Source organism: Monodon monoceros, unplaced genomic scaffold (genome assembly GCF_005190385.1).
Source record: "Monodon monoceros isolate NGI ecotype Baffin Bay Population unplaced genomic scaffold, NGI_Narwhal_1 Super_Scaffold_18, whole genome shotgun sequence".
Taxonomy (NCBI): domain Eukaryota; kingdom Metazoa; phylum Chordata; class Mammalia; order Artiodactyla; family Monodontidae; genus Monodon; species Monodon monoceros.
Window position 1 is genome coordinate 32,559,776 of NW_021703774.1, and position 27,245 is coordinate 32,587,020.

General features: G+C 44.0%; 1 protein-coding gene across 1 annotated transcript in view; it reads left to right on the forward strand.

The window, feature by feature from the left end:
• LOC114898672 (protein kinase C zeta type-like) overlaps window positions 1–26,855 on the forward strand; it is a 28,793-nt gene extending 1,938 nt beyond the window's left edge. Inside the window, exon 2 of the mRNA XM_029228582.1 lies at window positions 21,079–26,855. Within this exon, the coding sequence (XP_029084415.1) occupies window positions 22,522–23,031 (510 nt within the window). The 5' untranslated portion in view covers window positions 21,079–22,521 and the 3' untranslated portion in view covers window positions 23,032–26,855. The remainder of the gene's footprint in view (window positions 1–21,078) is intronic.
• Window positions 26,856–27,245: the final 390 nt, after the last annotated feature.

Consider the following 27,245-nt stretch of genomic DNA (forward strand, 5'->3'; position numbering starts at 1 on the left):
CGGCCATGGCTCACGGGCCCAGCCACTCTGCGTCATGTGGGATCTTCCCGGACCGGGGCACGAACCCGTGTCCCCTGCATCGGCAGGCGGACTCTCAACCACTGCGCCACCAGGGAAGCCCTTGTTTGATTTTTAAGCAAGGAATAATATGATCAGATTGATGCTTAAAGAAAGAAAACAAGGACAGTGTGGAGCGGGGCTTGATTAGAGGGGTGGAAAGCAGTTAGGAGATTACTACAGTAATCTTGTAGAGATGAGGAAGACCTAGGTAATGCATTCAAGAGAGGTACCAGACAGAACTGACTGAATGGGAAAGACCTTTTGCATGTGGAAAGTAGAAGGTCAGGAGGCTGGTGTGACTCCCATGTTTCTAGTTTGGTGGTTCCATTTGCCCAAGTAGAGAATGCAGGAAAAGGAATAGCTTTGGCAATGTAGATGAAGAGTACCCCACTGGGACAAGTTGAGTTTAAGGAGCCTGTGAGAAATTGAAGTGATCCTACAAGCATGGAGTTCAAAGAAGTTGTCTAGGCTAAAGATCTACTGTATTTCATCAATTCTAATATGTACACTTTTCCACATTTAAAAATCTCTGAAATAGGGATATATCTTACATTTGGTTATATCTCATATTTAGCAGTGGGTTTGTTAGTGCTAAGAATCACTAAGATAAGATCATCATGTGTCTTATAACTTGTGGCATCTTTGATTTGATGATAAACAGTGTTATTGGTCGACTTTTGCTTTACAAAGTCTTTTTTTTTGGCTGCGACATGCAGGATCCTAGTTCCCCATCCAGGGATCGAACCCATGCACCCTGCAGTGGAAGTGTGAAGTCCCAACCACTGGACCACCAGGGAATTCCCTACAAAGTCTTATTAATACTACCAACTACAAAGGAAGGTACCCATATTTGTGTGTTGAAGGGGAGAAAGGGAAATTTAATATTCTTCCTTCTCGCCCTGAAGCAACTTGTACCTGTCATTCAGATTCTATGTGAGAAAGAACTTTTTTTAGCTAGGCTGAACTTCTGTTTCATTAAAGACTTTTACAGATCCTCCTGAAATTAGGCCAGCAGGTATTTACCTCTTCTCCAGGTAAAAATGAGGAATTCTCTGAAGGGAGCACCTCCTAATCAGCTAGGATACACTCCTGCAGCTGGCTCAAATCACAGGCAGTATGGTGAGGGCCAGGAGATTATTGTAACATTTCAAGGATATAACCAGTGGTTCTCAACTTTAGCCACACGTTGGACTTTCTGGGGCACTTCAAAATAATATAGGTGCCTGGGTCCCACACCCAGAGATCCTGCATTAATTGCAGAATCTACCTAGAGCATTCCTAGGCATGGTATTTTAAAAGCTCCTAGGTGATTCTAATGTTCAGACAAGGTTGAAAACCACTACTGTAGTACAAGGCTGAGGGTGCCACCCAAATTATTGGCTGAGACAGGGAGTGAAGTCTTTCTCAGAAAGTGTACCCTTGACCACAGTCTGTGCTTATTGTCAGAGATTACAGACTTCAAACGTAGAGCTAAGAAAGAAAACATTATATGGGCAGTAACATCAGCACAGCTCTTGGTTCCCTGGAGGAAAGAAGGATTGGAGGGGAAGAAAGATCTGTGCTATTCACTTGAATATACACCTTTAACAATGGAAAAATACACATGCACAGGTTATTCATTGCAGTACTGTTTGTAACTGCAAAATATTGGAAACAACCTAAGTGTTCATACATTTATGGTATATAATACAATGGCATACTCAGCAGCTATTTTAAAAAATGAGGAAGAACTCTGTGAAATGATATAAAGTGGTTGCCAAGACATACTGCTAAAAGAAAAATGCAAACCACAAAAGATTTATCTATACAAAGCTGGCCTAAGAAAGAAAGGAATATAAGAAAACATACTGCTTTTGCCCATATGTGCAAAAGAAATACAGAAAAGATAAATCAGAAACTAAGGAGACTAGTTACCTATAGGGAACAGGTGTGAAAAGAATGGAAAAAAGGGGGGGTAAACGAGAATGGGGTAACAGGGATGAGGAGGTAGTGATACTGTATATATTTTTTAACATCTTTATTGGAGTATAATTGCTTTACAATGTTGTGTTAGTTTCAGCTGTATAACAAAGTGAATCAGCTATATGCATACGTATATCCCCATATCCCCTTCCTCTTGCGTCCCCCTCCCACCCTCCTTATCCCACCCCTCTAGGTGCTCGCAAAGCACCAAGCTGATTTCCCTATGCTATACAGCTGCTTCCCACTAGCTATCTATTTTACATTTGGTAGTGTATATATGTCCATGCCACTCTCTCACTTTGTCCCAGTTTACCCTTCCCCCACCATGTGTCCACAAGTCCATTCTATACGTCTGTGTCTTTATTCCTGTCCTGCCCCTAGGTTCATGAGAACCTTTTCTTTTTAGATTCAATAAATATGTTTAGCATACGGTATTTGTTTTTCTCTGTCTGACTTACTTCACTCTGTATGACAGACTCTAGGTCTGTCCACCTCACTACAAATAACTCAGTTTCCTTTCTTTTTATGGCTGAATAACATTCCATTGTATAAATGTGCAACATCTTCTTTATCCATTCATCTGTTGATGGACACTTAGGTTGCCTCCATGTCCTGGCTACTGTAAATAGTGCTGCAGTGAACATTTTGGTACATGACTCTTTTTGAATTACGGTTTTCTCAGGGTATATGCCCAGCAGTGGGATTGCTGGGTCATATGGTAGTTCTATTTGTAGTTTTTTAAGGAACCTCCATACTGTTCTCCATAGTGGCTGTATTAATTTACATTCCCACCAACAGTGCAAGAGGGTTCCCTTTTCTCCACACCCTCTCCAGCATTTATTGCTTATAGATTTTTTGATGATGGCCATTCTGACTGGTGTGAGGTGATACCTCATTGTAGTTTTGATTTGTATTTCTCTAATGATTAGTGATGTTGAGCATCTTGTCATGTGTTTGTTGGCAATCTGTATATGTTCTTTGGAGAAATGTCTATTTAGGTCTTCTGCCCATTTTTGGATTGGGTTGTTTGTTTTTTTGATATTGAGCTGCATGAACTGCTTGTATATTTTGGAGATTAATCCTTTGTCAGTTGCTTCATTTGCAAATATTTTCTCCCATTCTGAGGGTTCTCTTTTTGTCTTTTTTATGGTTTCCTTTGCTATGCAAAAGCTTTGAAGTTTTATTAGATCCCATTTGTTCATTTTTGTTTTTCTTTCCATTTCTCTAGGAGGTGGGTCAAAAAAGGATCTTGCTGTGATTTATGTCATAGAGTGTTCTGCCTACGTTTTCCTCTAAGAGTTTTATAGTGTCTGGCCTTACATTTAGGTCTTTAATCCATGTTGAGTTTATTTTTGTGTATGGTGGTAGGAAGTGTTCTAATTTCATTCTTTTACATGTAGCTGTCCAGTTTTCCCAGCACCACTTATTGAAGAGGCTGTCTTTTCTCCACGGTGTATTCTTGCCTCCTTTATCAAAGATAAGGTGACCATATGTGCGTGGATTTATCTCTGGGCTTTCTATCCTGTTCCATTGATCTATCTTTCTGTTTTTGTGCCAGTACCATACTGTCTTGATTACTGTAGCTTTGTAGTATAGTCTGAAGTCAGGAAGCCTGATTCCTCCAGCTCCATTTTTCTTTCTCAATATTGCTTTGGCTATTCGGGGTCTTTTGTGTTTCCATACAAATTGTGAAATTTTTTGTTCTAATTCTATGAAAAATGCCAGTGGTAGTTTGATAGGGTTTGCATTGAATCTGTAGATTGCTTTGGGTAGTAGAGTCATTTTCACAATGTTGATTCTTCCAATCCAAGAATATGGTATATCTCTCCATCTGTTTGTATCATCTTTAATTTCTTTCATCAGTGTCTTATAGTTTTCTGCATACAGGTCTTTTGTCTCCTTAGGTAGGTTTATTTCTAGGTATTTTATTCTTTTTGTTGCAGTGGTAAATGAGAGTGTTTCCTTAATTTCTCTTTCAGATTTTTCATCATTAGTGTATAGGAATGTAAGAGATTTCTGTGCGTTAATTTTGTATCCTGCTACTCTACCAAATTCACTGATTAGCTCTAGTAGTTTTCTGGTAGCATCTTTAGGATTCTCTATGTATAGTATCATGTTATCTGCAAACTGTGGCAGTTTTACTTCTTCTTTTCCGATTTGGATTCCTTTTATTTCTTTTTCTTCTCTGATTTTTGTGGCTAAAACTTCCAAAACTATGTTGAATAATATAGTGGTGAGAGTGGACAACCTTATCTTCGTCCTGATCTTAGAGGAAATGCTTTCAGTTTTTCATCATTGAGAATGATGTTGGCTGTGGGTTTGTCATGTATGGCCTTCATTATGTTGAGGTAGGTTCCCTCTATGCCTGATTTCTGGAGAGGTTTTTTATAAATGGGAGTTGAATTTTGTCAAAAGCTTTTTCTGCATCTACTGAGATGATCATACGGTTTTTCTCCTTCAGTTTGTTAATATGGTGTATCACATTGATTGATTTGCACATATTGAAAAATCCTTGCATTCCTGGGATAAACCCCACTTGATCGTGGTGTATGATCCTTTTAAGGTGCTGTTGGTTTCTGTTTGCTCGTATTTTGTTGAGGATTTTTGCATCTATGTTCATCAGAAATGTTGGCCTGTAGTTTTCTTTTTTGGTGACACCTTTGTCTTGTTTTGGTATCAGGGTGATGGTGGCCTTGCAAAATGAGTTTGGGAGTGTTCCTTCCTCTGCTATATTTTGGAAGGATAGGTGTTAGCTCTTCTCTAAATGTTTGATAGAATTCGCCTGTGAGGACATCTGGTCCTGGACTTTTGCTTGCTGGAAGATTTTTAATCACAGTCTCAATTTCAGTGCTTGTGATTGGTCTGTTTATATTTTCTGTTTCTTCCTGGTTCAGTCTCGGAAGATTGTGCTCTTCTAAGAATTTGTCCATTTCTTCCAGGTTGTCCATTTTATTGGCATATAGTTGCTTGTAGTAATCTCTCATGATCCTTTGTATTTCTGCAGTGTCAGTTGTTGCTTCTTTTTTATTTCTAATTCTATTGATTTGAGTCTTCTCCCTTTTTTTCTTGATGAGTCTGGCTAATGGTTTATCAATTTAAATTATCTTCTCAAAGAACCAGCTTTTAGTTTTATTGATTTTTGCTATTGTTTCCTTCATTTCTTTTTCATTTATTTCTGATCTAATCTTTATGATTTCCTTTCTTCTGCTAACTTTGGGTTTTTTTGGTTCTTCTTTCTCTAATTGCTTTAGGTGTAAGGTTAGGTTGTTTATTTGAGATTTTTCTTGTTTCTTGAAGTAGGATTGTATTGCTGTAAACTTCCCTCTTAGACCTGCTTTTGCTGCATCCCATAGGTTTTGGGTTGTCGTGTTTTCATTGTCATTTGTTTCTAGGTATTTTTTGATTTCCTCTTTGATTTCTTCAGTGATCTATTGGTTATTTAGTAGCGTATTGTTTAGCCTCCATGTGTTTGTATTTTTTACATTTTTTTTACTGTAATTGATATCTAGTCTCATAGTGTTGTGGTCGGAAAAGATACTTGATATGATTTCAATTTTCTTAAATTTACCAAGGCTTGATTTGTGACCCAAGATATGGTCTATCCTGTAGAATGTTCCATGAGCACTTGAGAAGAAAGTGTATTCTGTTGTTTTTGGATGGAATGTCCTATAAATATCAATTAAGTCCATCTTGTTTAATGTGTCATTTAAAGCTTGTGTTTTATTTATTTTCATTTTGGATGATCTGTCCATTGGTGAAAGTGGAGTGTTAAAGTCCCCCACTATTATTGTGTTACTGTCGATTTCCCCTTTTATGGCTGTTAGCATTTGCCTTATGTATTGAGGTGTTCCTATGTTGGCTGCATAAAGATTTACAATTGTTATATCTTCTTCTTGGATTGATCCCTTGATCATTTTGTAGTGTCCTTCTTTGTCTCTTGTAATAGTCTTTATTTTAAAGCCTTTTTTGTCTGATATGAGAATTGCTACTCCAGCTTTCTTTTGATTTCCATTTGCATGGAATATCTTTTTCCATCCCCTCACTTTCAGTCTGTATGTGTCCCTAGGTCTGAAGTTGGTCTCTTGTAGACAGCATATGTATGGGCCTTGTTTCTGTATCCATTCAACCTGTCTATGTCTTTTGGTTGGAGCATTTAATCCATTTACATTTAATGTAATTATCGATATGTATGTTCCTATTACCATTTTCTTAATTGTTTTCGGTTTGTTTTTGTAGGTCTTTTCCTTCTCTCGTGTTTCCTGCCCAGAGAAGTTCCTTTAGCGTTTGTTGTAGAGGTGGTTTTGTGGTGCTGAATTCTCTTACCTTTTGCTTATCTGTAAAGGTTTTAATTTCTCCATTGAATCTGAATGAGATCCTTGCTGGGTAGAGTAATCTTGGTTGTAGGTTTTTCCCTTTCATCACTTTAAATATGTCCTGCCACTCCCTTCTGACTTGCAGAGTTTCTGCTGAAAAATCAGCTGTTAACCTTATGGGGATTCCCTTGTATGTTATTTGTTGCTTTACCCTTGCTGCCTTTAATATTTTTTTTGTATTTCATTTTTGATAGTTTGATTAATATGTGTCTTGGCATACTTCTTCTTGGATTTATCCTGTATGGTACTCTCTATGCTTCCTGGACTTGATTGACTATTTCCTTTCCCATGTTAGGGAAGTTTTTGACTATAATGTCTTCAAATATTTTCTCAGACCCTTTCTTTTTCTCTTCTTCTTCTGAACCACTATAGTTCAAATGTTGGTGTCTTTAATGTTGTCCCAGAGGTCTCTGAGACTGTCCTCAATTCTTTTCATTCTTTTTTCTTTATTCTGCTCCCTGGCAGTGATTTCCACCATTTTATCTCCCAGGTCACTTATCCATTCTTCTGCCTCAGTTATTCTGTTATTGATTCCTTCTAGAGTATTTTTAATTTCAGTAATTGTGTTGTTCATCACTGGTTGTTTGCTCTTTAGTTCTTCTAGATCCTTGTTAAATGTTTCTTGTATTTTCTCCATTCTTTTTCCTAGAGCTTGGATCATCTTTACTATGATTACTCTGAATTCTTGTTCAGCTAGGTTGCCTATTTCCTCTTCATTTATTTAGTCTTGTAGGTTTTTACCTTGCTTCTTCATCTGTAAAATATTTTTTTTGACGTTTCTTTCTTTTTTTTTTTTTTTTTTGTTGGGTGGTGCTGTATTCCTATCTTACTGGTTGTTTGGCTTGAGGCGTCCAGCACTGGAGTTTGCAGGCAGTTGGATAGAGCTAGGTCTTGGTGCTGAGATGAGGACCTCTGGGAAGACTCAGAGCTCCCACCACAGGAGCTCGGGGCTGACCTTCTGGCCTGGGAACCAAGATCCCACAAGCTTTGTAGCGTAGTAAAAAAAAAAAAGAAAAAAAAAAAGAAAGAAGAAAAGGAGCAGTACAATCTCAAAGAATAAAAAACAAAATTAAATTAGAAAGATAAAGTATATATTAGGAAAAATAAAACTATAATTGAAACAACTGCAACACGGTAAAATAAAACCACAACAGAAAAAGAAAAAGAAAAGAAGGGGGGTGGTGGAACAAGCCAAAAGGAGAGAACAATAACAAAGTATAAAGAATAAAATAAAATTAGAAAAATAAATATTTATTAGGAAAAATAAAAATATAAAAGAATCAACATCAATGAATCAACAAGGTAAAACAGAACCCCAATCTAAAAGGAAAAAAAAAAGAAAAGCCTTGTCTATGGGGGCGGAGTTTAGGCGGGGGTGGAATTTAGGCAGGGGTGGGGTTTATGGTGGGGCAGTACCTAGGTGTGTGGGGGGGTGATGTTTGAGCATGGGGCGGGGCCTAGGCCGGACGACCTTCAAGCGTGGGGCGGTGCTTCTGCTTAGTATCTGCGGCGGAAGGGGAGAGGCAGCCCGTCAAAAGCAGGGCGTCTGGAGTGAGGAGTTCTGGAGTTTAGAGGTAGGGCCTTGAGTGAGCATGTGTCAGTGGGGTTTAGGCCCAGTGCGTTGGGGGTTTCCAAGTGTAGAGGTAGGGCCCTGGGTGCGGGTGTAGGGGCGGGGCTTAGGTTCTGAGCGGCAAGAGGGAGACTCTGAGGGCAGGGGAATAGGCCTGGGAGCCCAACAGGCTCCCCAGTGCCTAAGCGGACAGGGAAAGCGCTGTCCGCGTTCCCTTCCATTCCTTCGTGCCTCTCCCCCACCGTCTCCCCCAGGGTCTCCCCCGTCGCCGCTGGACCCCTAACCGTGGGGTGGGGAACCCACTTGGTGTCAGAACACCTCCTCATCCCCAACCACCCCTCAGGGGTGCTGGTCCTGGAGGTCCGGCCTTTACTTTTGCTCCCCCTTCTCCCCCTCCCACTCCCTCAGGAGCCGTGCATCTGGAGGGGGCCTTGGTGGGCAGAGGATCAGGCCTGGGATCTCAGCAGAGGTTCCTGGGGGCCCAAGTGGGCAGGGGAAACCTGGCCATGCTCCCTGTTGATCCTCTGCCCTCCCAGTTGTTCCCCAATTTTCCCCTTAGGGCGTGGGATCCCTTGCCCTCCCCCAGCTGCCCCTCAGGGGGCGCCAGTCCCGTCCTGCCTCCACTTCTCCTCCCCCTTCACTCCCCCCACGCCCCACGTCCTACCTGATGGCTGGGGGTTCCTCCTGTCCCCTGAGGTGTCCGTGGTCCCCCACCGGTGCCTGGTAGGTGCCCTAGTTGTGAAGAGACATGAATTCTGCATCCTCCTGGTACGCCATCTTGGATAGTGTATATTTTTGTATTGCTTTGACCCTTAGAACCATAGTGGTGTATCACATACCCCCAAAATAAACAAACAACTAAAACCAGCTAGGATGTGGAGAGAACCCAAATGGAATAAAAATGCTAACAAATGAACCTATTCTAAAGCAATAACATAACTACACTAAAAAGGATGGGAGGAAAAGAGCTAAGATGAATTCTGGGAAACAGCATCTTGATGGGATACTATAAGCCTAAAGACAAAAAGAACTATAGAAAATATCACCATTAGGTAAACACTAGTAATTGTTGCAGACAAGTTCCTTTAATGAGTGCTAAAATTAGTGGGCAGAAGTTTGAGAAGAAACAGAATTTGCATAGTCTCAAAATATCTCCCACAAGATATTTATTAACTATAAAGGAAAAGATAGTAATTTTACAGGGAGAAACCTAGTGTAAACCACCTTAAGTGATAAATGTCAATATCACCAGTAATAAGATACATAACATCATGAACCTGTGATAGAATTCACTGAGGACACACATCATACCTGTAATATTCAGTCTAGCTATTCTAAAACATCAGACAAACTCAAACTGAGGGACATTTGACAAAATAACTGACCAGTACTCTTCAAAAAAGTCAGTCATGAAAGACAAGGAAAGACTAAGGGGCTTTTACAGACTGCACAAGGCTAAGGAGAAATAACTAAATGCAATGTGGGATCCTGGACAGGATCCTAGAAAAAGAAAAAGCCATTAGTAGAAAAACTGGTAAAATTCAAAAAAGGCCTTTAGTTAGTAGTATTGCACCAATGTTAATTTTTTGGGTTCTGATAATTGTACTATAGTTATGTAAGATGGTAACATTAGGGGAAGATGGAGGAGAGATATATGGAAACTCTTAAGCCCATCTTTGCAACTTTTCTGTAAGTCTAAAATTAATTCAAGATAAAAAGTTAAAAAGAAAAAGGACAGGGACTTCCCTGGCCGTCCAGTGGTTAAGACTCACGCTTCTACTGCAGGGGGCACGGGTTTGATCCCTGGTCGGGGAACTAAGATCCCGCATGCTGGGCAGCACAGCCAAAAAAAGAAGAAAAAGGAAAGAAAAAGGACATTATCTTCTCCTACAACTCTTCTCATGAAGGTGGTTAACCCGAATCAAATTTTGCAGAACCTTCCAGAAGATCATTGCCTAACAATAAAAGGAAAGGACGAAAGACTTTTAAAAATACAACTAACTTACATTCAAGCAATTCCACATAAAGTTACTGGATCTGAAGAGGCGATAAGGAACTAGAAAAATGGTGGAAAACATAAGTCAATCTAAAGTTACGATCTCCAAAACACAGGAAACACTGGTTCTATTTCCAACATATGGAGTCTAGAAACTCCTTTTGGAGGCTCTTCCTCCAGGACCAGAGCGTGGAGCAGCTTCAGGGCATGATACTTGTGCAGTCACATAGGACCCCACACTTAGAAGGGCCCCACACTTGGTTTAATGTCCTGCTGTTGCCATCTTGAAAGTCTTAATTTTTGAACAAGGGAGCCCTGCATTTTCATTTTGCACAGGGCCCCACAAATTACACAGCTAGTCCAGTTTGCCTCTACTCGTCAACCACAAGTTTGCAGAAAGAGCACCCCATGCACGTGGTGCACCCTGTCCCCCTGCCACAGTTGATTGCTCTATATGCCCTGATCCACACTGAACCCAATTAGACTCCTTTCCTAAGAATTTGAAGTAGGAACTAATTGGCCTCCGTAGTCTGATACATCTATTGACGAGAATAGACGTGTATTACAGGGCCATTGGCTCCTAAACCATGGTAGTTGGCTGCAGATTGAATAATAAAAAAGAGGTTCAGAAACAAGTCAAAGATAATGCTCTCTGCATCCAACTTGTTTCCAGAACATGTTGCATTAAATTCCTCTCATTCTGTTAAATAGCCTTGGACCTTTATAGAAGACAACCTTTTTTTTTGGCCACGTGGCATGTGGGATCTTAGTTCCCCTACCAGGGATCAAACCCGCGTCCCCTGCATTGGAAGCACGGAGTCTTAACCACTGGGCCACCAGTAAAGTCCCAAAGACAACCCTTTTACTTGTGCTATCCCAAAACATTTTTGTTGATTACAAGGGTCCTAACTAATTCCACTCCTTAACAGCAGAGAATGTTCAAACCCCATTTGTGTTGGAAGGGGTTAGGGAAGGAAGTATCATTTCAAACTGAAAAGACTTACAAAACTATTTCTAAAACCAAACCCAGCCATTCAAAATCACTTTGATAAAGAAAATCCACAGTTGCTCCTCTTCAAAAACAGGAAAACATTGCATAAAGGAAAAAGCAACAAAGAAAAACCATATGAAAAGAACAGGTTGGTTTCTTCTCAGTTCTCTGACTTTCCAATTCTAATTATTTTGATCATCTTTTGTGGGCTGGATGCTAATATTCTTGATGAAGTTCAAGTTCAAGCCCTTTAAGAACATTAGACAAAAACCTGATGGGATTTTCAATGCAGTTTTTTCCCTGTTTACCCTCTCTACCCCCTAGTCCAACAGGGCCTTTTTTTTTTTTTTTTAAGGGAAGTTAGATAACTTGTTATAGAAGTCAGAGTTCAAGCTATGGGTGCTTCCAAAAAGAGAACAACTGTTCTGTTTGGCAATAAATCTTTATAGGAGGAAGAAGAAAATTTTATTCCCCAATATCTCCACCCTCAGTGCTCTGTAAATGGAATCTGAAGTCCACCTCATGCCAGGCCAGAACCCAGTTTCTTTTTAAGTCAGAAGTGAATATCTTTATTAATTTTAATACACTTTTTAAAAAATGTATTAAAATTTTTTTAGGTTCACAGCAATATTGAACGAAAGGTACAGGAATTTCCCACATACCCCCCTGCCCCCACACAGGCATAGCCTCCTCCATTATCAACATCCCCACCAGAGTGGTACTTTTGTTAAAATTGGTAAACATACAATGACACATCATTATCACTGAAAGTCCATAGTTTACCTTAGGGTTCACTCCTGTGTTGTGTATTCTACGGATTTTGACAAATATATAATGTCATGTATCCATGATTATAGTATCAGAATAGCTTCATTGCTTTAAAAATCCTCTGTGCTCCATTCATCCTGCCCTTCCCCCAACCCCTGGCAAACACTGATCTTTGCACTGTCTCCACTGTTTTGCCTTTTCCAGAATGTCATAAAGTTGGAATCATACAGTGAGTAGTCTCTTCATGTTGGCTTCTTTTACCTAGTAATATGTGTTCAGGTTCCCTTCATGTCTTTTCATGGCTTGATAGCTCATTTCATTTTAGCGCTAAATAGTATTCCATTGTTTGGATGTATCAGACAATGTTTATTTATCAACTTACCTACTAAAGGACGTCTTGGTTGCTTCCAAGTTTTGGCAATTGTCAATGAATCTTCTATAAACATCTGTGTGGAGGTTTTTGTGTGAACATAAGTTCTCAGTTCCTTTGGATAAATACCAAGGAGCATGATTACTGGTCTGTACCCTAAGAATATGTTTAGTTTTGTAAGAAACCACCAAACTGTCTTCCAAAGTGACTAGGACTGCACTGGGACTTCCCTGGTTGTCCAGTGGGTAAGACCTCACTCTCCCATTGTAGGGGGCCTGGGTTCAATCCCTGGTCGGGGAACTAGATTCCACATGCATGCTGCAACTAAGAAGTCCACATGCCGCAACGAAGATCTGGCACAGCCTAAATAAATAAATAATAAATATTAAAAAAAAAATGACTGTACCATTTTGCATTCCCACCAGCAATAGATGAGAGTTCCTGTTGCTTCATATCTTCATCAGCATTTGGTGTTGTCAATTTTCTGGTGTGTAGTGGTATCTCTTATTGTTTTAATTTGCATTTCCCTGATGACATATGATGTAGTGCATCTTTTCATATGCTTATCTGCCATCTGTATATCTTCTTTGGTGAGGTGTCTGTTCAGATCTTTTGCCCATTTTTTAAAATATTTATTTTTTATTTATTATTTTATTTTATTATTTATTTTGGCTGCACCATGTCTTAGTTGCGGCACACGGGATCTTCTTTTTGCGGCACCGGCACGTGGACTTCTTAGTTGTGGCATGCGGGATCTTTTTTTAGTTGCGGCATGCGGGCTTCTTAGTAGCGACATGAGTGTGGGATCTAGTTCCCTGACGAGGGATCAAACGTGGGCCTCTGCATTGGGAGCGCAGAGTCTTACCCACTGGACCACCAGGGAAATCCCTTGCCCATTTTTTAATCAGGTTGAGTTTTAAGAGTTCTTTTCTTTTTTTCATGGATCATGGCTTTGGTGTTGTATCTAAAAGTCATCACCATATCCAAGGTCATCTAAATTTTCTCCTAGGAAAATGTTATATTCCAGGAATTTTATAATTTTACATTTAGTTCTGTGATCCATTTTGAGTTAACTTTTGTGAAGGTATAAGGTCTGAGTCTAAATTCATTTTTTTGCATGTGGATGTCCAGCTGTTCCAGTACCATTTGTTGAAAAGACTACCTTTTCTCCATTGTATTGCCTTTGCTCCTTTTTGGAGATCAGTTGACAATATTCATGTGGGTCTATTTATCTGTTCTTTCACTAATATCGCACTGTCCTGATTAGTGTACATTTATAGTAAGTCTTGAGGTCAGGTAGTGTCAATCCTCTGACTTGGTTCTTTTCCTTTAGTATTGTGTTGGCTGTTCTGGGTCTTTTGCCTCTCCATATAAACTTTAGAATCAATTTGTCCATATCCACAAACTAACTTGCAGTTGATTGAATACACAGATACAGAACCCGTGGATACAGAGGATCGATTATGGGACTTGTGCAACCGAGGGTTTTTGTGCCCGTGGCAAGTCCTAGGACCAGTACCCCATGGATACTGAGGGATGATTTCACATTAATTGATTTTCAGATGTTGAACCAGCCTTGAATATGTGGGATAAATCCCACTAAATCATGGTATAATTCTATAATTAATTAATTATTATTATTATTTTTTTTTTTTGTGGTACGCGGGCCTCTCACTGTTGTGGCCTCTCCCGTTGTGGAGCACAGGCTCTGGACGCACAGGCTCAGTGGCCATGGCTCACGGGCCCAGCCGCTCCGCGGCATGTGGGATCTTCCCGGACCGGGGCACGAACCCGCATCCCCTGCATCGGCAGGCGGACTCTCAACCACTGCGCCACCAGGGAAGCCCCAATTAATTAATTTTTTATAGACATTGTTGGTGCTAATATTTTGTTGACAATTTTTGCATCTATGTTCATGAGAAATATTGATCCGTTGTCTTCTTTTCTTGTAATGTCTTTGTCTGGTTTTGGTATTAGGGAAATGCCCTGGTAGAATAAGTTGGGAAGCAGTCCCTCTGCTTCTGTCTCCTGGAAAAGACTGTAGAAAAATGATATAATTTCTTCCTTAAATGTTTAGCAGAATTCACCAGTGAACCAGTATGAGCATGGTGCTTGCTATTTTGAAAGGTTATTAATTATTGATTCAATTTCTTTAATAGACACAGACCTATCAGATTATCTGTTTCTTCTTGTGTGAGTTTTGGCAAAGTGTGTATTTCAAGGAATCGGTCCATTTCATCAAGGTTATCAGATTTGTGGGCACAGAGTTGTTCATAATATTCCTTTATTATCCTTTTAATGTCTATGTGATCTGTAGTCATGTCCCCTCTTTCATTTCTGATATTAGTAATTTGTGTCTACTCCCTTCTTTTCTTAGTTAGCCTAGCTAGAAGCTTATCACTTTTACTGATTTTTTTCAAAGAACCAGCTTTTGGTTTTGTTGATTTCCTGTTTTCAATGTAATTTATTTCTGATTCTATATTTTTATTATTTCTTTCCTTCTGCTTACTTTGGATTTAATTTGCTCTTCTTTTTCTAGCTTCTTAAGGTGGCTTAGATGACTGGTTTTAGATCCTTTTTCTTTTCTGATATATACATTCAATGCTATGAATTTTCCTCTAAGCACTGCTGTACTAGTCAGGGTTCTCCAGAAAAACAGAACATATATTTTTAGAGAGATTTATTATAGGAATGGGCTCACGTGATTATGGAGACCAAGAAGTCCCACAGTCTTCCGTCTGCAAACTAGAGAACCAGGAAAGCTGGTGGTATAATTCAGCCAGAGTCCAAAGGCCTGAGGACCAGGTAGGGGCCATGGCATAAGCCCTGGTCTGAGCCTGAAGGCCTAAGAACCAGGAGCTCCAATGTCTGAGGGCAGGAGAAGATGGATATCCTAGCTTAAACAGAGAATGAATTCACTCTTCTTCTGCCTTTTTGTTCTGTTCAGACCCTCAGTAGATTGGATGATGCTCACCCACTTTGGGGAGGTCCATCTACTTTACTCAGTTCACCAATTCAAATGCTACTCTATTCCAGAAACACCCTCACAGACACAGCCAGAAATAGTGTTTCACCAGCTATCTGGGCATCCCTTAACCCAGTCAAGCTGAAATATTATAAAATTAACCATGACAGTTGCTTTGCTGTATCCCACAAATTTTGATAAATCATATTTTTTCAGTTCAAAATATTTTAAAATTTCCCTTGAGGTTTCTTCTTTGACCCATGTGTTATTTAGAAGTGTGTTGTTTAATCTCTAAGTATTTGAGGATTTTCCTGCTACCTTTCTGTTATTGATTCCTGCTTTAAGTCTATCATGGTCTAAGAGCAAGCATATGATTTCTATTCTTTTCAATATGTTAAGCTGTGTTTTATGGCCCAGAAAGTGGTCTATCTTGGCGAATGTTCCCTGTGAGTTTGAGAAGAATATGTATTCTGCTGTTGTTGGATGAAGTAGTCTACAGATGTCAATTATATCTAGTTGATTGATATGCTGTTGAGTTCAACTGTGTTCTTACTGATTTTCTGCCTGTTGGATCTGTCCATTTCTGATAGAGGGGTGTTGAAGTTTCCAACTATAATAGCAGATTCATCTATTTCTCCTTGAAGTTCTATCTGGTTTTGCCTTGTGTATTTTTACACTCTGTTGTTGGGCAGATACACATTAAAAATTATTATGTCTTCTTGGAGAATTGACCCTATTGTCATTATGGAATGCCCCTCTTCATATTTGATAACTTCCTTTGCTCTGAAATCTGCTCATCCGAAATTAAAATAGCTACTCTTGCTTTCTTTAATAGTATTAGCATGGTATATCTTTGTCTATCCACTTACTTTAAACTATATGTGTCTTTGTACTTAAAGTGGGTTTCTTGTAGACAACATATAGTTGGGTTCTTTTTTTGATCCATTTTGACAATATCTGTCTTTTAATTGGTATATTTAGATCATTGATATTTAAGTGATTATGGGTATAGTTGGATTAGTATCTACCTAATTTGTTACGGTTTTCTATTGGTTGCCCTGTTCTTTGTTCCTATTTTTGTCTTCCACTCTTTTTCTGTCTTTTGTGGTTTTAAATGAACATTTTATATTATTCCATTTTCTTTCCTACACATGATCTTAGCCAAAAGGCCGAGGAGCGATTCCATTTTCTTTCCTTTTTTATCATATCAGTTATATTTCTTAAAAAAAATTTTTTTTAGTGGTTTTTCTAGAGTTTGCAATATATGTTTATAAATAATCTAAGTCCACCTTCAAATAACACTATACAGTTGACCTTTGAACAACATGAGTCTGGACTGCACTGGTCCATTTATATGTGGATTTTTTTCAGTAAATACATACTACAGTATTACATGATCCACAGTAGTTGAATCCATGGATGCAGATCTGCATACACATGGAGGGAGGACTGTAAAGTTATATGCAGATTTTCAACTGCATGGAGGATCGTCACCCCTAACCCTTGGGTCAACTGTACTGCTTTATGGGTAATACAAGTACCTTATAATAGCAAAATAATCCTTATTCCTTCCTCTCGTTCCTTATATCATTGCTGTCATTTATTTCAATTATACATAAACATATAAATTATATATACATATATTTATACATTCGTAAGAATACATAGTTGAATAAATGATTGCTATTATTATTTTGAAGAAACTATTATTGTGAGATCAATTAAAAATAAGATAAATAAAACTCTTTATTTAACTTCACTATTCCTTCTCTGGTGCTCTTTTTTTTTCATACCTATATCATTTTCCTTCTCTCTGAAGAACTTTTTTTTTTTAACATTTTTTTAAAGGCAGGTCTACTGGCAACAGATTCCCTCAATTTTTGTCTGGTGAAGGCATGATATACTGGGTAAAAGGAACTACGGTAAATAGGCCTTCAGTAGTGTGATGATGTGGTGTGGGGAGAGGAACTGTTCTGTAGTCCTGTGATTAGGTGTCAGTCTTTTAATGAGCCTGTGCCTCTGGACTGGGAAATTCGCAAGTGCTTCTCAGTCCTCCCCTAGCCACCCCTTAGGTGGTACAGGATGGCCAGAGTGGGCTGGAGTTGGGTATTTCCCTTCCCCCAGGTTAGTTGGTCTCTAAAAAACAAACCCCAATAGTTTAGACTCTGGTAAAATAACTTCTCTTTAGGGCAAGCCTTGTTAAGAAGAACAGAATGTTCTGGCATAGTTCAAAATGGTTCCTTTTCCCCCAGCCCTACTGGAAGCAAGAGGGGATTTTTCTTCAATATTTACTGTGAGAAATGGCCAAGCTACTGGAGGTAAAACTCATAAAAGTGTGGGGGTCCCCTATGACTGGGTACCCCTGGAGTTTCTAGCTCTCAAACTTGTCCACACTGAGCCTCCAGCAATTCATCAGTTACAGTTCAGGTTTTCATACCCTGGCAATGGCTCCTGCAGGTTTCTGCTCTGTATTGGCCTATCTCTCTCTCCAATTTTAGGGGCAGTGGTTTGCTCTGTGACCTCACTTCTCTGATGGATCTGTTTATTTTTCAGTCTGTTCAGTGTTTTACTTGTTGTTAGGATGGAGTGGCAACTTCCAAGCTTCTTACAAACCAGAAGTCTTACAAACCAGACTGGAAACCAGAAGTCTTGAGTTCTTTGTCAAACTTGTTCCTTTCCCATCTCCCTCATCTCAGTAAAGTCCCCTCATCAGGGACTCAGCTGCCCAAGCCAAAACCTAGGAATCATTCTCAATGCTCCCTTCCTCAGCACACCCATATCCAAATTACAAGCAAATTGTATTAATTCAATCTACAAAATCTAACCTGATTCCATCTATTCTGCTCCATCTCTGCTGTATCACTACAATTCTTCAGTACATCTCTCTGCTTCTTCTATGGCTCCTTTATGACCCACTGTCTACCCAGCAGGCAGTGACCTTTTCATAACATAAGTTACATATATGATTCCTCTGCTCCAGTGTTTTCTCACTGCACTAATAATAAAATCTAAAATCCTTACCCTGGCCTTCACAGCCCATAAACTGATCCTAACTTCTTTTCCTACCTCACCTTCGAACTCTCTCCCTTGCTTTCTGGGCTTCAGCCCCCTTTACTTTCTTGTTTCATAAACATGCCAAGTTTGTTCCCATTTAGAGCTTTTGCTGCTCCTACTGCCTAGAACATCCAATCTCCCTTGCCATCTCTGTAGCTCTCCAACTTTGTATAGTTGATTAAATTTTATGATTCACTTTTCTGCTCAAATGTCATAGAGTTATCCCTCATAGAGTTATTTCCTTACCACCTAATTTAAAATGACACCTTTCATTTTATTGTCTTCCATCTTGTTTTCCATGCACTTACCTCTTTCTGGTATTAACTTATTCTCTTGTGTTTTTATCTGTTATTTTATATCAACTGCCATTGGAAAATAAGTTCTAAGAGGGGCTTTCTTTTTTAAAATATTTATTTATTTGGCTGTGCCAGGTCTTAGTTGCGGCACAGGATCTTCGTTACCGCTTGCGGGATCTTCATTGCGGCATGCAGGATCTTTAGCTGTGGCCTATGGGATCTTTAGTTGTGGCACGTAGGGTCTTTAGTTGTGGGCTGCGAACTCTTAATTGCGGCATGTGGGATCTAGTTCCCTGACCAGGGGTTGAACCCAGGCCCCCTGCACTGGGAGTGTGGCGTCTTAGCCACCAGATCAGGGGTCCCCAAACCCCAGGCCACGGACCAGGACTGGTCGGTGGCCTGTTAGGAACTGGACCGCACAGCAGGAGGTCAGCGGCAGGCAAGCGAGCGAAGCTTCACTTTCTACTACTCCCCATCACTCCCCATCACTCGCATTACCGCCTGAACCATCCCCCAGCCCCATCCGTGGAAAAATTGTCTTCCACAAAACCCGTCCCTGGTGCCAAAAAGTTTGGGGACTGCTGCCCGAGAGGACTGGACTGGTGATATAATATGTGATCTACACATTGTGATATAATATGTGATATATATATATTGTGATATAACCTCACAATAACTCTGCAAAACATAGCCACTGACATCACTATTTTCACATGAGGTGCTGAGGTTTTAAGAAGAAAAATGACCTGCCCCGACACATAGCCTGGCTAAGGGGCAGAGTCTGAATTTTAATTCAGCTGTGTCTGGCCCCAAGACCATGCTCTTCCTGTAAATTAGAGACTAATAAGGCCTGCAGTTTACTCCACTGTGCCCCAAGCACTGTGGCGAACGTTAGACCTCTTTCAGCTGAATCAGCACTTCACCCCAAGGAGATGGGTGTATTCTCCCAATTCTAGAATGTAGGTGGGCAGCTGGGGGCTCCTCACCAGGAACTGCACATTTCCTGGACAGTAAGATACTTAAGGACAAGCTGGGGCACGTGGGCCACTAGGCCTGAGTGCAGCCCTCCTGCTCGAGTCCCTTGTTGTGTGTGGCCAGGGAGGGATAAGACACAGGGATGAGCATCTCTCGGAAAGCCTCCACCTTACTGTCCCACTGAGCCTGCTGAGAATGAGCGGCTTGAGCTCCCTGCTAGACACCACACCTTCCCTGCCCATCTGCCTACTCCTGCCCTGCAGTGTCAGTGCTCTGTCACCCATGCTCTTGTCCTCCCACTGTGTTGACAGTCTGCCCTTTCTGCCTACCAGGTTCACAGTCTAGGGAAGGGAAAGAGGTAGTGACCACTCAGACTCACCACTTAATCACAGCAGTACACCAGTCACTCTCCCTCCCCACATCTCGTCCTTGAGCATGAGGATCAGGGGCTCCTGTTTCCAAAGGACGCAATGGTAGGTCCCACAGTCAGGCCCTGCAAGTCTGGACATAGTACAGGTTCAAGAGGGAGAGAAGGAAAGGCAGTCACAGGCTTGACCTGTAGGTTCACATCTACCCCAGTCTCTTTTCCCCCAGCGTTCCAGCATCAGGGAAAGCATCCACCTAGCCTCTGCCACATTTTTCCTCTATCCAAATGCTGATATGAAAACCTTTGTCCTTCTCGTCCAGTGGCTTGGCCCACGGAACAGGCCTATGCTTACAGATTCTTCTGCATTCCTCAGAAACATCTGTTAGGACCACACACACCAGAGACAGCACACAGAGCTGTCCTGAACACAAGCTCTCCTGAATACAAGCTCAAGAAGTACAGGACATGCAGCCAACAGCTGACAACTGAAAGCCACAAATGGCACAAATCTTCCACCTCCTTGGGCCAGCCTGACCTTCTGAGATTGTCTCCAACCTCACTCAGCTCTCCAGGCCCACCAAAGACAGATACCTTCTCTAGATGCCTAAAGCCCTCATTCTCTGCTCTGCCACACCCTTCTCTTCCTGCTGCAGTTGGCTCTTCTGGATCCAGCTTGCAGTGTTGTCCAGCGAAAGGCCCTCCTCCCCTGTGTCGGGGGAGGGAAGAGTTACCCCTCAGGGAAACCCTGGCCCAGCTGGTGCCCCGTCCCCCAACCCTCAATTTGTGAGCACTTGGTAACATCCTCAGGCTGCCTCTCCCCTTACCTGCCCTGGCCGGCATCCCTCACCTTAGCTCCTGGTTCAGCAAGCTGTTCTTCTTAAGCTATTCTCACATCCTAGCATCCCAGGACCATGGGATTGATGACATGAGCTGCCACAGACTCCCTTCTAGTGCCTGACATTGGATGGGGGTTCCATACATGAGGCTATGCCAGACCCCATGGCTGGAAGAGATGAAGGAGCCCGCCTGCCAGCCTCCTTTCAGCTCAGAGGGCCAAAGGGAATAATTAAGAAAGGAAAACTGGCCTGGGGATCAGAAACATGGGTGTTAGTCTTGTCCTGGCCTCTAACTAGCTGTGTGGCCACCTTTCCTCTCTGGATCACAGTGTCCTCTGCTGAAAGAGAGGGGCTTAAACGGGGTGCTTTCAAAAGTCTTTCCAACTCCAAGTCTGTCTCTAAAAGCCTGAGCTGCTGCCCAGGGATCACCTCTCTTAGGAAAGAAAAGAGGAAGCAGCAGATATCTTTTTCCCAGCTTCTCATTCCACTTTCTAGGTCTTCATGATGCTAAATGATGAAGCATATCCAGAACTGGTTCTGGCACCAGAAGCTGAAGGAGAAAAAAGTAACTCTCTGCTGAAGAACGCAGGCTCCAAGGTCTTCCAGCTCCGGCTCCAGCCTTGGGGCCGAGGACATGGGCTGTGCCCTCTCCTGAGTACTGTGTGACATTTAAAGTGGCAGAGACCATGGACTTCTACCCTGCAGCCTCAAGGTAGGACAGTTTTGTAGTATTCTTAAAGGTCCACAGCTCCCCATGGAATGGCTCGGGCCTCCTTTGCAGCTTCATTGCACTTCAGATTTCTCCTCTGCTTGTTCTCGCTTCCTTTGCGTCTCGAAGGTGTTGATCCTAAGTGGTCTAGAGATCTCCCCAATAACTTCCTGCATATAAATATCGATCTCAGAGTCTGTTTCTCAGGGAACTAGACCTATAGGAACATAACTCATGGCCTACAGGGTCGTTCATGATCTGGTCCCTGCCATCTTTCTAGTCTTATTTCTCTCCAGTGCCCCCTCGCACTCTACCCTTCAGCATCACTCGACCTGAGCATCACTCAAACACCAGGTTCTCTCTTGCTCTGTGCAAATGTGTGTGTGATGGTTTCACATAATTCATTCAACAAACATTCATTATGCTACTGTATCAATCATGATGCTATCAGAAAAGAGACGGCATACTCAAAAGGAGGAACTGAAGGAAGTTCAATGAAGGGACTATTTAAAAGATGTAAGCAGGGTTATGGAAATCAGCAAAGCATCCCAAGACGAATAGCAGTGGGAAGCTCCTAGGCTTGACGGGGTAAAGGGAAGAGTGGTTAGTGGAAGCTACACTGCCAGAGCTGTAGCTACAGGCAAAAGCCATCCGACAGGAGCTGTGACCTTCAGGAAGCAGGCAGCCATTGCCAATCCAGCCCAGCTGGAAGCGAGCTCGGGTGAAAAATACCCCAATCTCTCTCTCCCGCCACCCTCCAAACTCCCACTGGTATAGCTGAACCCAACTGGAAACCCCAGAGAAAAAAGATGTGGTCCACAGAGCTGGGTGGAGAGGTGAAAGAGTAGATTTGGAGGGGCAAGGAGAAATCATTCAGCATAATCCCTGTTGTGCGCCAGACACTGAACAACACAATAGCAGTGCCCGCGTCTCGTTTACAGTCTCAAAGGGCAAAATGGACTTCCATCAATGAATCATTAAAAAGTAATGAAAATACTGATTATTTTCATGTTCACATAAAACTCTTATTAAAAATTCACCATGAGGCCCCGCCCCGCCTGCTGCCAAGTTCCGTGGAGTTGGCTGGGCCATGCTCCTAGGTCCCCGCGCCGCGCTCCCTTCCGCGTTTCGCCGTCTGCCCCACCTGCGCCCCGGCCCGGCCACTGGGGCCCCGCGCCATGGCCCGAGCGTCCGGGGCGCGGCGCTGACGGCGGCTGGTGGAGGGCGCCATGCCCAGCAGGACCGGCCGCAAGATGGACGGGAGCGGCGGCCACGGACGCCTGAAGGCGCACTACAGCGGGGACATCCTGATCACCAGCCTGGACTCCGCCACCACCTTTGACAAGCTCTGTGAGGAGGTGCGGGAGATGTGCCACCTCCACCAGGGCCACCCGCTCACCCTCAAGTGGGTGGACAGTGAAGGTGACCCCTGCACTGTGTCCTCCCAGATGGAGGCCTTCCGCCTGTCCTGTCAGCGCAAAGACGAAGGGCTCATCCTTCACGTTTTCCCTGGCATCCCCGAGGAGCCAGGCATGCCCTGTCCGGGAGAAGACAGTGAGTACCGCCTCTCCCATGACGTGTGTCACGGTGATGGGTTGACATGTCTGCTCTGCGAGGCGGGGAACGATGGAGCTGGGTGGCCCGAGGCTTCGGTGCTCCTCGCGAAGAGTCTGAAAGCAGAGTGGGCAGCGGGTGTGGACTCGTGTGGGGTTTTCACTGGTGTCCTCGCCCTTGGCTAGGGGTGTATCCACCATCAGACAGGGTACCGGCTTGGTCAGTGGTGCCATGAGGTAAAGCCCAGGAGAAGCCCTGATGTCCCCTGGCGGGAAGGGCCCTGGGTGGGATGGCTGGACACTGCTCCCGTGTGTCTGTCCCAGCTGCGGCCACCCCCAGACCTGGTCATCGGCCCCTCCCAGTCCCTACTGGGCCCCCCAGGGAGGCATCCGTTCCTCCTCCACGGCAGGTCTGTTGGTTGAAGATAGAGTCCCAGGGGCTGTGGGTCAGAGGAGAGCTTCTGACCACGCCCCGGAGGCCCCCGACCCTGAACAGTGTGCCCCGCCTCGTCTTCCAGGGCAGGGCCCCCACTGGGCATAGAGAAACTTTACACCAATCACCAGACCCTCCTCGGGCCCTGGCCTGGTGCTGAGGGGCTCTGGACCACAGTGGCCGCTTGTTCAGTTAGGGGGACTTGGCTCAGCCTCCTGCCAGCAGGGGTCCCAGGGTGGGCTCCGGATCAGGTCCCTGGGCCCAGCCTCTGGGTGCCAGCAGCGTCCTGTGTGGGGTGGGCGCAGATTTGAGCAGAGGCCGGACTCAGTCTGTGGTCCGTCAGACCCAGTGAAGCTGTTCAGTGGGCACTTGGGTGCGTGAGTCTTGCATTTCGGGGAGCAATCGGGGCTGAAGAGAGATTTGGGAGCCCTTAGCATAGAGGAGGTTGTTGAGGCCACGGAGGGTGTGGCCAGTGATGAGGGCCAGGCCCTGGGGTCTCCCAAAGAGAACAGTGGACCCTGGAGGAGCAGTCAGCAAGGCCATGGAGACATCCCAATGGTGGAGTCCTGGCGGGAGTGGAGCAGGCAGTCTGAAAAGGCCGGAGCAGCCCAGGGGCTGGCGGGAGGTGCTGCCCCAGCAGGTGGTTGTGGGGGCGGACGTGCGGGCAGGTCTGGGAAGGCTGGGGGGAGAGTGAGGAGTCCCAGTGCGTCCTGGCTGGGAGGCAGATGTCCGCCAGTGGTAGATAAAGCTAGAGGTGGGGGGTGAACCTGGAGCTTCTGAGGCCTGGAAGTCACCCTGAGAAGGTGGGCGGGGGGTGGGGTGAGTCAGTCCCATGGGTAAGATTTTCTGGCTGCCGCCCGCCCCGTCCACGACAGCAGGCTCCTGTGTGCATGTGTGGTTTCGCTGTGAGCAGCCCTTGGACCTGCCAGGACGTGGCTCAAGGCAGGACATTGGGGGGTGGAGAGTGTGGCCAGCTGGGAGCAGACCCCATGAGCAGAAGCCCACCCGCAGGAGCCCCAGGTGGCCAGAGAGGAGCTCGTCGGTGGGGGGCTCAGAGGCGGGTGGGCCTCCCAGGAGTCCTCATCCCCCGCGGGGTGCCCCTCCCCATGACCCCCCACCCCGGGGTACCCACGTATCACAGAAGGGGCACACTTTTGATAGTTCACGTTGTCTTTTCAGACACATAAAAGGATAAAATAAGGTAGACCTTCCTGCTGGAAGGAGGGTCCCCTCCATTGTGCTCTGTACGAGGGGTCCCCCAGCTCGTTTCTTTGCCCCCTTGATGGCTCTCAACCACAGTGACAGGCTGTCTGTCTGCCCAGAGCCGTCGCCAGCAGCCCGTGCTGGCCCGCGGCACGGGGGTCGCCCAAGCATCTCTGCATCTCGGTCTCCGGCTGCCCGACCATCAGCTCAGGCCAGGGCCCTGGCAGTGCCGCCCCGAGGGGCTCGGGCCTGTCCGTTCTGTCCCCGACTCGGTTCCCTCCTGGCTTCATCCCCGCGTGGACGCCTGTCTGGGGCCTCACGTAGGGGATGGTGATGGGGGTCGGCACAGCCGATGCGGTGCCCTCCTGGGGTCGTGGGGGTCACGGGGTCTCTGCTGGAGGGTGACGTGGGGTGACGCGTGGGCAGGGGCTGCATCACCGAGGCGGAATGCGGAGAATGTGGGGCCATCCCCACTCGCAAGCAGGTCCTTGAGATGCTCACCAGGGGCAGCTCCGAGCTCCGGGCCACTCGCTTTTGTTGGAACATTCCAGTAGCCTCGCGGCAGCCGGTGGTGCGTGGGGTGGGCGGAGCGTGGGGGTGGCGTCCTCTCCCGGGCTCTGCTCATCCAGCTCGATAGTGACAATGACCTTGGGCAGTTAGGACAGCCCTGCGCTGGTCCCCCGATGGCCCGGGTGCAGGCGTGATCCTGGCACCTGCGTGGGCATTGGTGTTCACTGCCAAGGCCGGGCGAGTGAGAAGGGTCAGGCTGGTGGGACAAATGGCACCCTTGACCCAGGTCAGGACCGCATGCAGATGCTGGCGGGTCTGACGGGCGGTAGCCAGACAGGGACACACGGCAGAGATGCAGCCTCGAGGTCATGCCTGGGCATGCCCGGCCGGGCCTGTGTTCGTGGCAGCAAAGCCCCTTCCAGCACCTTCTGTGCAGGTTGTCAGCCTGAATTTAATCGGTTCTATAGGGTTTTTAAAAAATGGTGTAAAGTACACCTAACATAAAATGTGCTATTTTGACCACTTAAAAAAAATAAACTGAACAATTCAGTGGCATTTTGTAGGTTCACCACCTCTGCCGTTTCTGAAACATGTTCAGGAAGAAAACCTCCTGCCCACGAGCAGTCGCAGCTCCTCTGCTAAGCACCCGACAGCCACCAAACTGCACCATCTCTACGGAGTTAGCTGGTGTAGACATTTCATGTAAATGGAATATATGATGTGTGGTCTTTTGTAACTGGCTTCTTAGCGTGATGTTATTGAACTTCATCCATGTTGTAACGTGTATCAGAACTTCAATCCCTTTTTTTTTCCCCAATTTTTTTATCACGGTGAAATATACATAAAATAAATTTATCGTCTTAACCATTAAAAAAATAAAATTCACCATGAGCTAGTCCATAAAGCAAGTTCCCACAAATTTTTAAAAACTGGCATCATACAGACCATGCTGTCTGCCCACAAAAACATAAAGGAATTTATCCTCACACTTAGAAATTTTAAAACATGCCTATGTAAAACTCAGGGCAAAGAAGAAATCACAATGGCAATGAGAAAACACTTAAAACTGAATAATAACAAAAAATGTTACATATTAAAAGTTATGGGATGCAGCAGTAGTTGTATTTAAAGGGAAATTCTGAACGTAAATGTTTACATTAGAAAGATTGAAAGAAAGATTAGAAAGATTGAAAGATTGAAAGATTATAAAATGTTTACATTAGAAAGATTGAAAATCCATAAGCTAAGCATCCAACTCAAGAAATGGGGGGGATGGGCTTCCCTGGTGGCACAGTGGTTAAGAATCCGCCTGCCAGTGCAGGGGACACAGGTTCGAGCCCTGGTCCAGGAAGATCCCACATGCCGTGGAGCAACTAAGCCCGCAAGCCACAACTACTGAGCCTGAGCCCATGTGCCAGAACTACTGAAGCCCGCACGCCTAGCCTGTGCTCCGCAACAAGAGAAGCCACCACAATAAGAAGCCTGCGCACCACGACGAAGAGTAGCCCCCACTCGCGGCAACTAGAGAAAGCCCACACACAGCAACAAAGACCCAAGGGAGCCAAAAATAAATACATTTATTTAAAAAAAAAAAAGAAGGTCCTGGGAAAATGGACAATGGAATAACTCTAAAAAGAAGAACAAGGAAGATAACTAAGACAAGAGCAGAAATTAATGAAATAGAAAACAAGAGATACAATGGGAAAACAACCAAACTAAAAGTTGGTTCCCTGAGAAAAAGCAAATGGCTCGACTGCAGTACATGTGCACATTGGAATAATACACTGCAGTGAAGTGTATTCTACAGTGACAACAAATTAGCTTGGATAAAAATCAGAGATGTGTGAGTGAAAATAAAGTTACAGAAGGTTAAATACAGGTAACAGCATTTTTGTAAAGCTCAAGAACATACAAAACCAAATTATGTATTGTTTAGGGTACATGTGTATTTGGGGAAAAAAATTTTTTTTTAAGCAAGAGAATGATAAGCACAATAGTAACCTTGAGGTGGGGGAGAGAGGCAGGGGACTGGCATCTGGGAAGAGCACAGAGGGCCTTCAAGACCATGGTAATGTCCTGGTCCACAGATTTACAAGGATGTTACACATGCTTTTTTGAAGGTAGCAAATAGTAACAATTTTATTTATTTATTTATTTATTTTTGCGGCACATGGGACTCTCACTGTTGTGGCCTCTCCCGTTGCAGAGCACAGGCTCCGGGCGCGCAGGCTCAGCGGCCATGGCTCACGGGCCC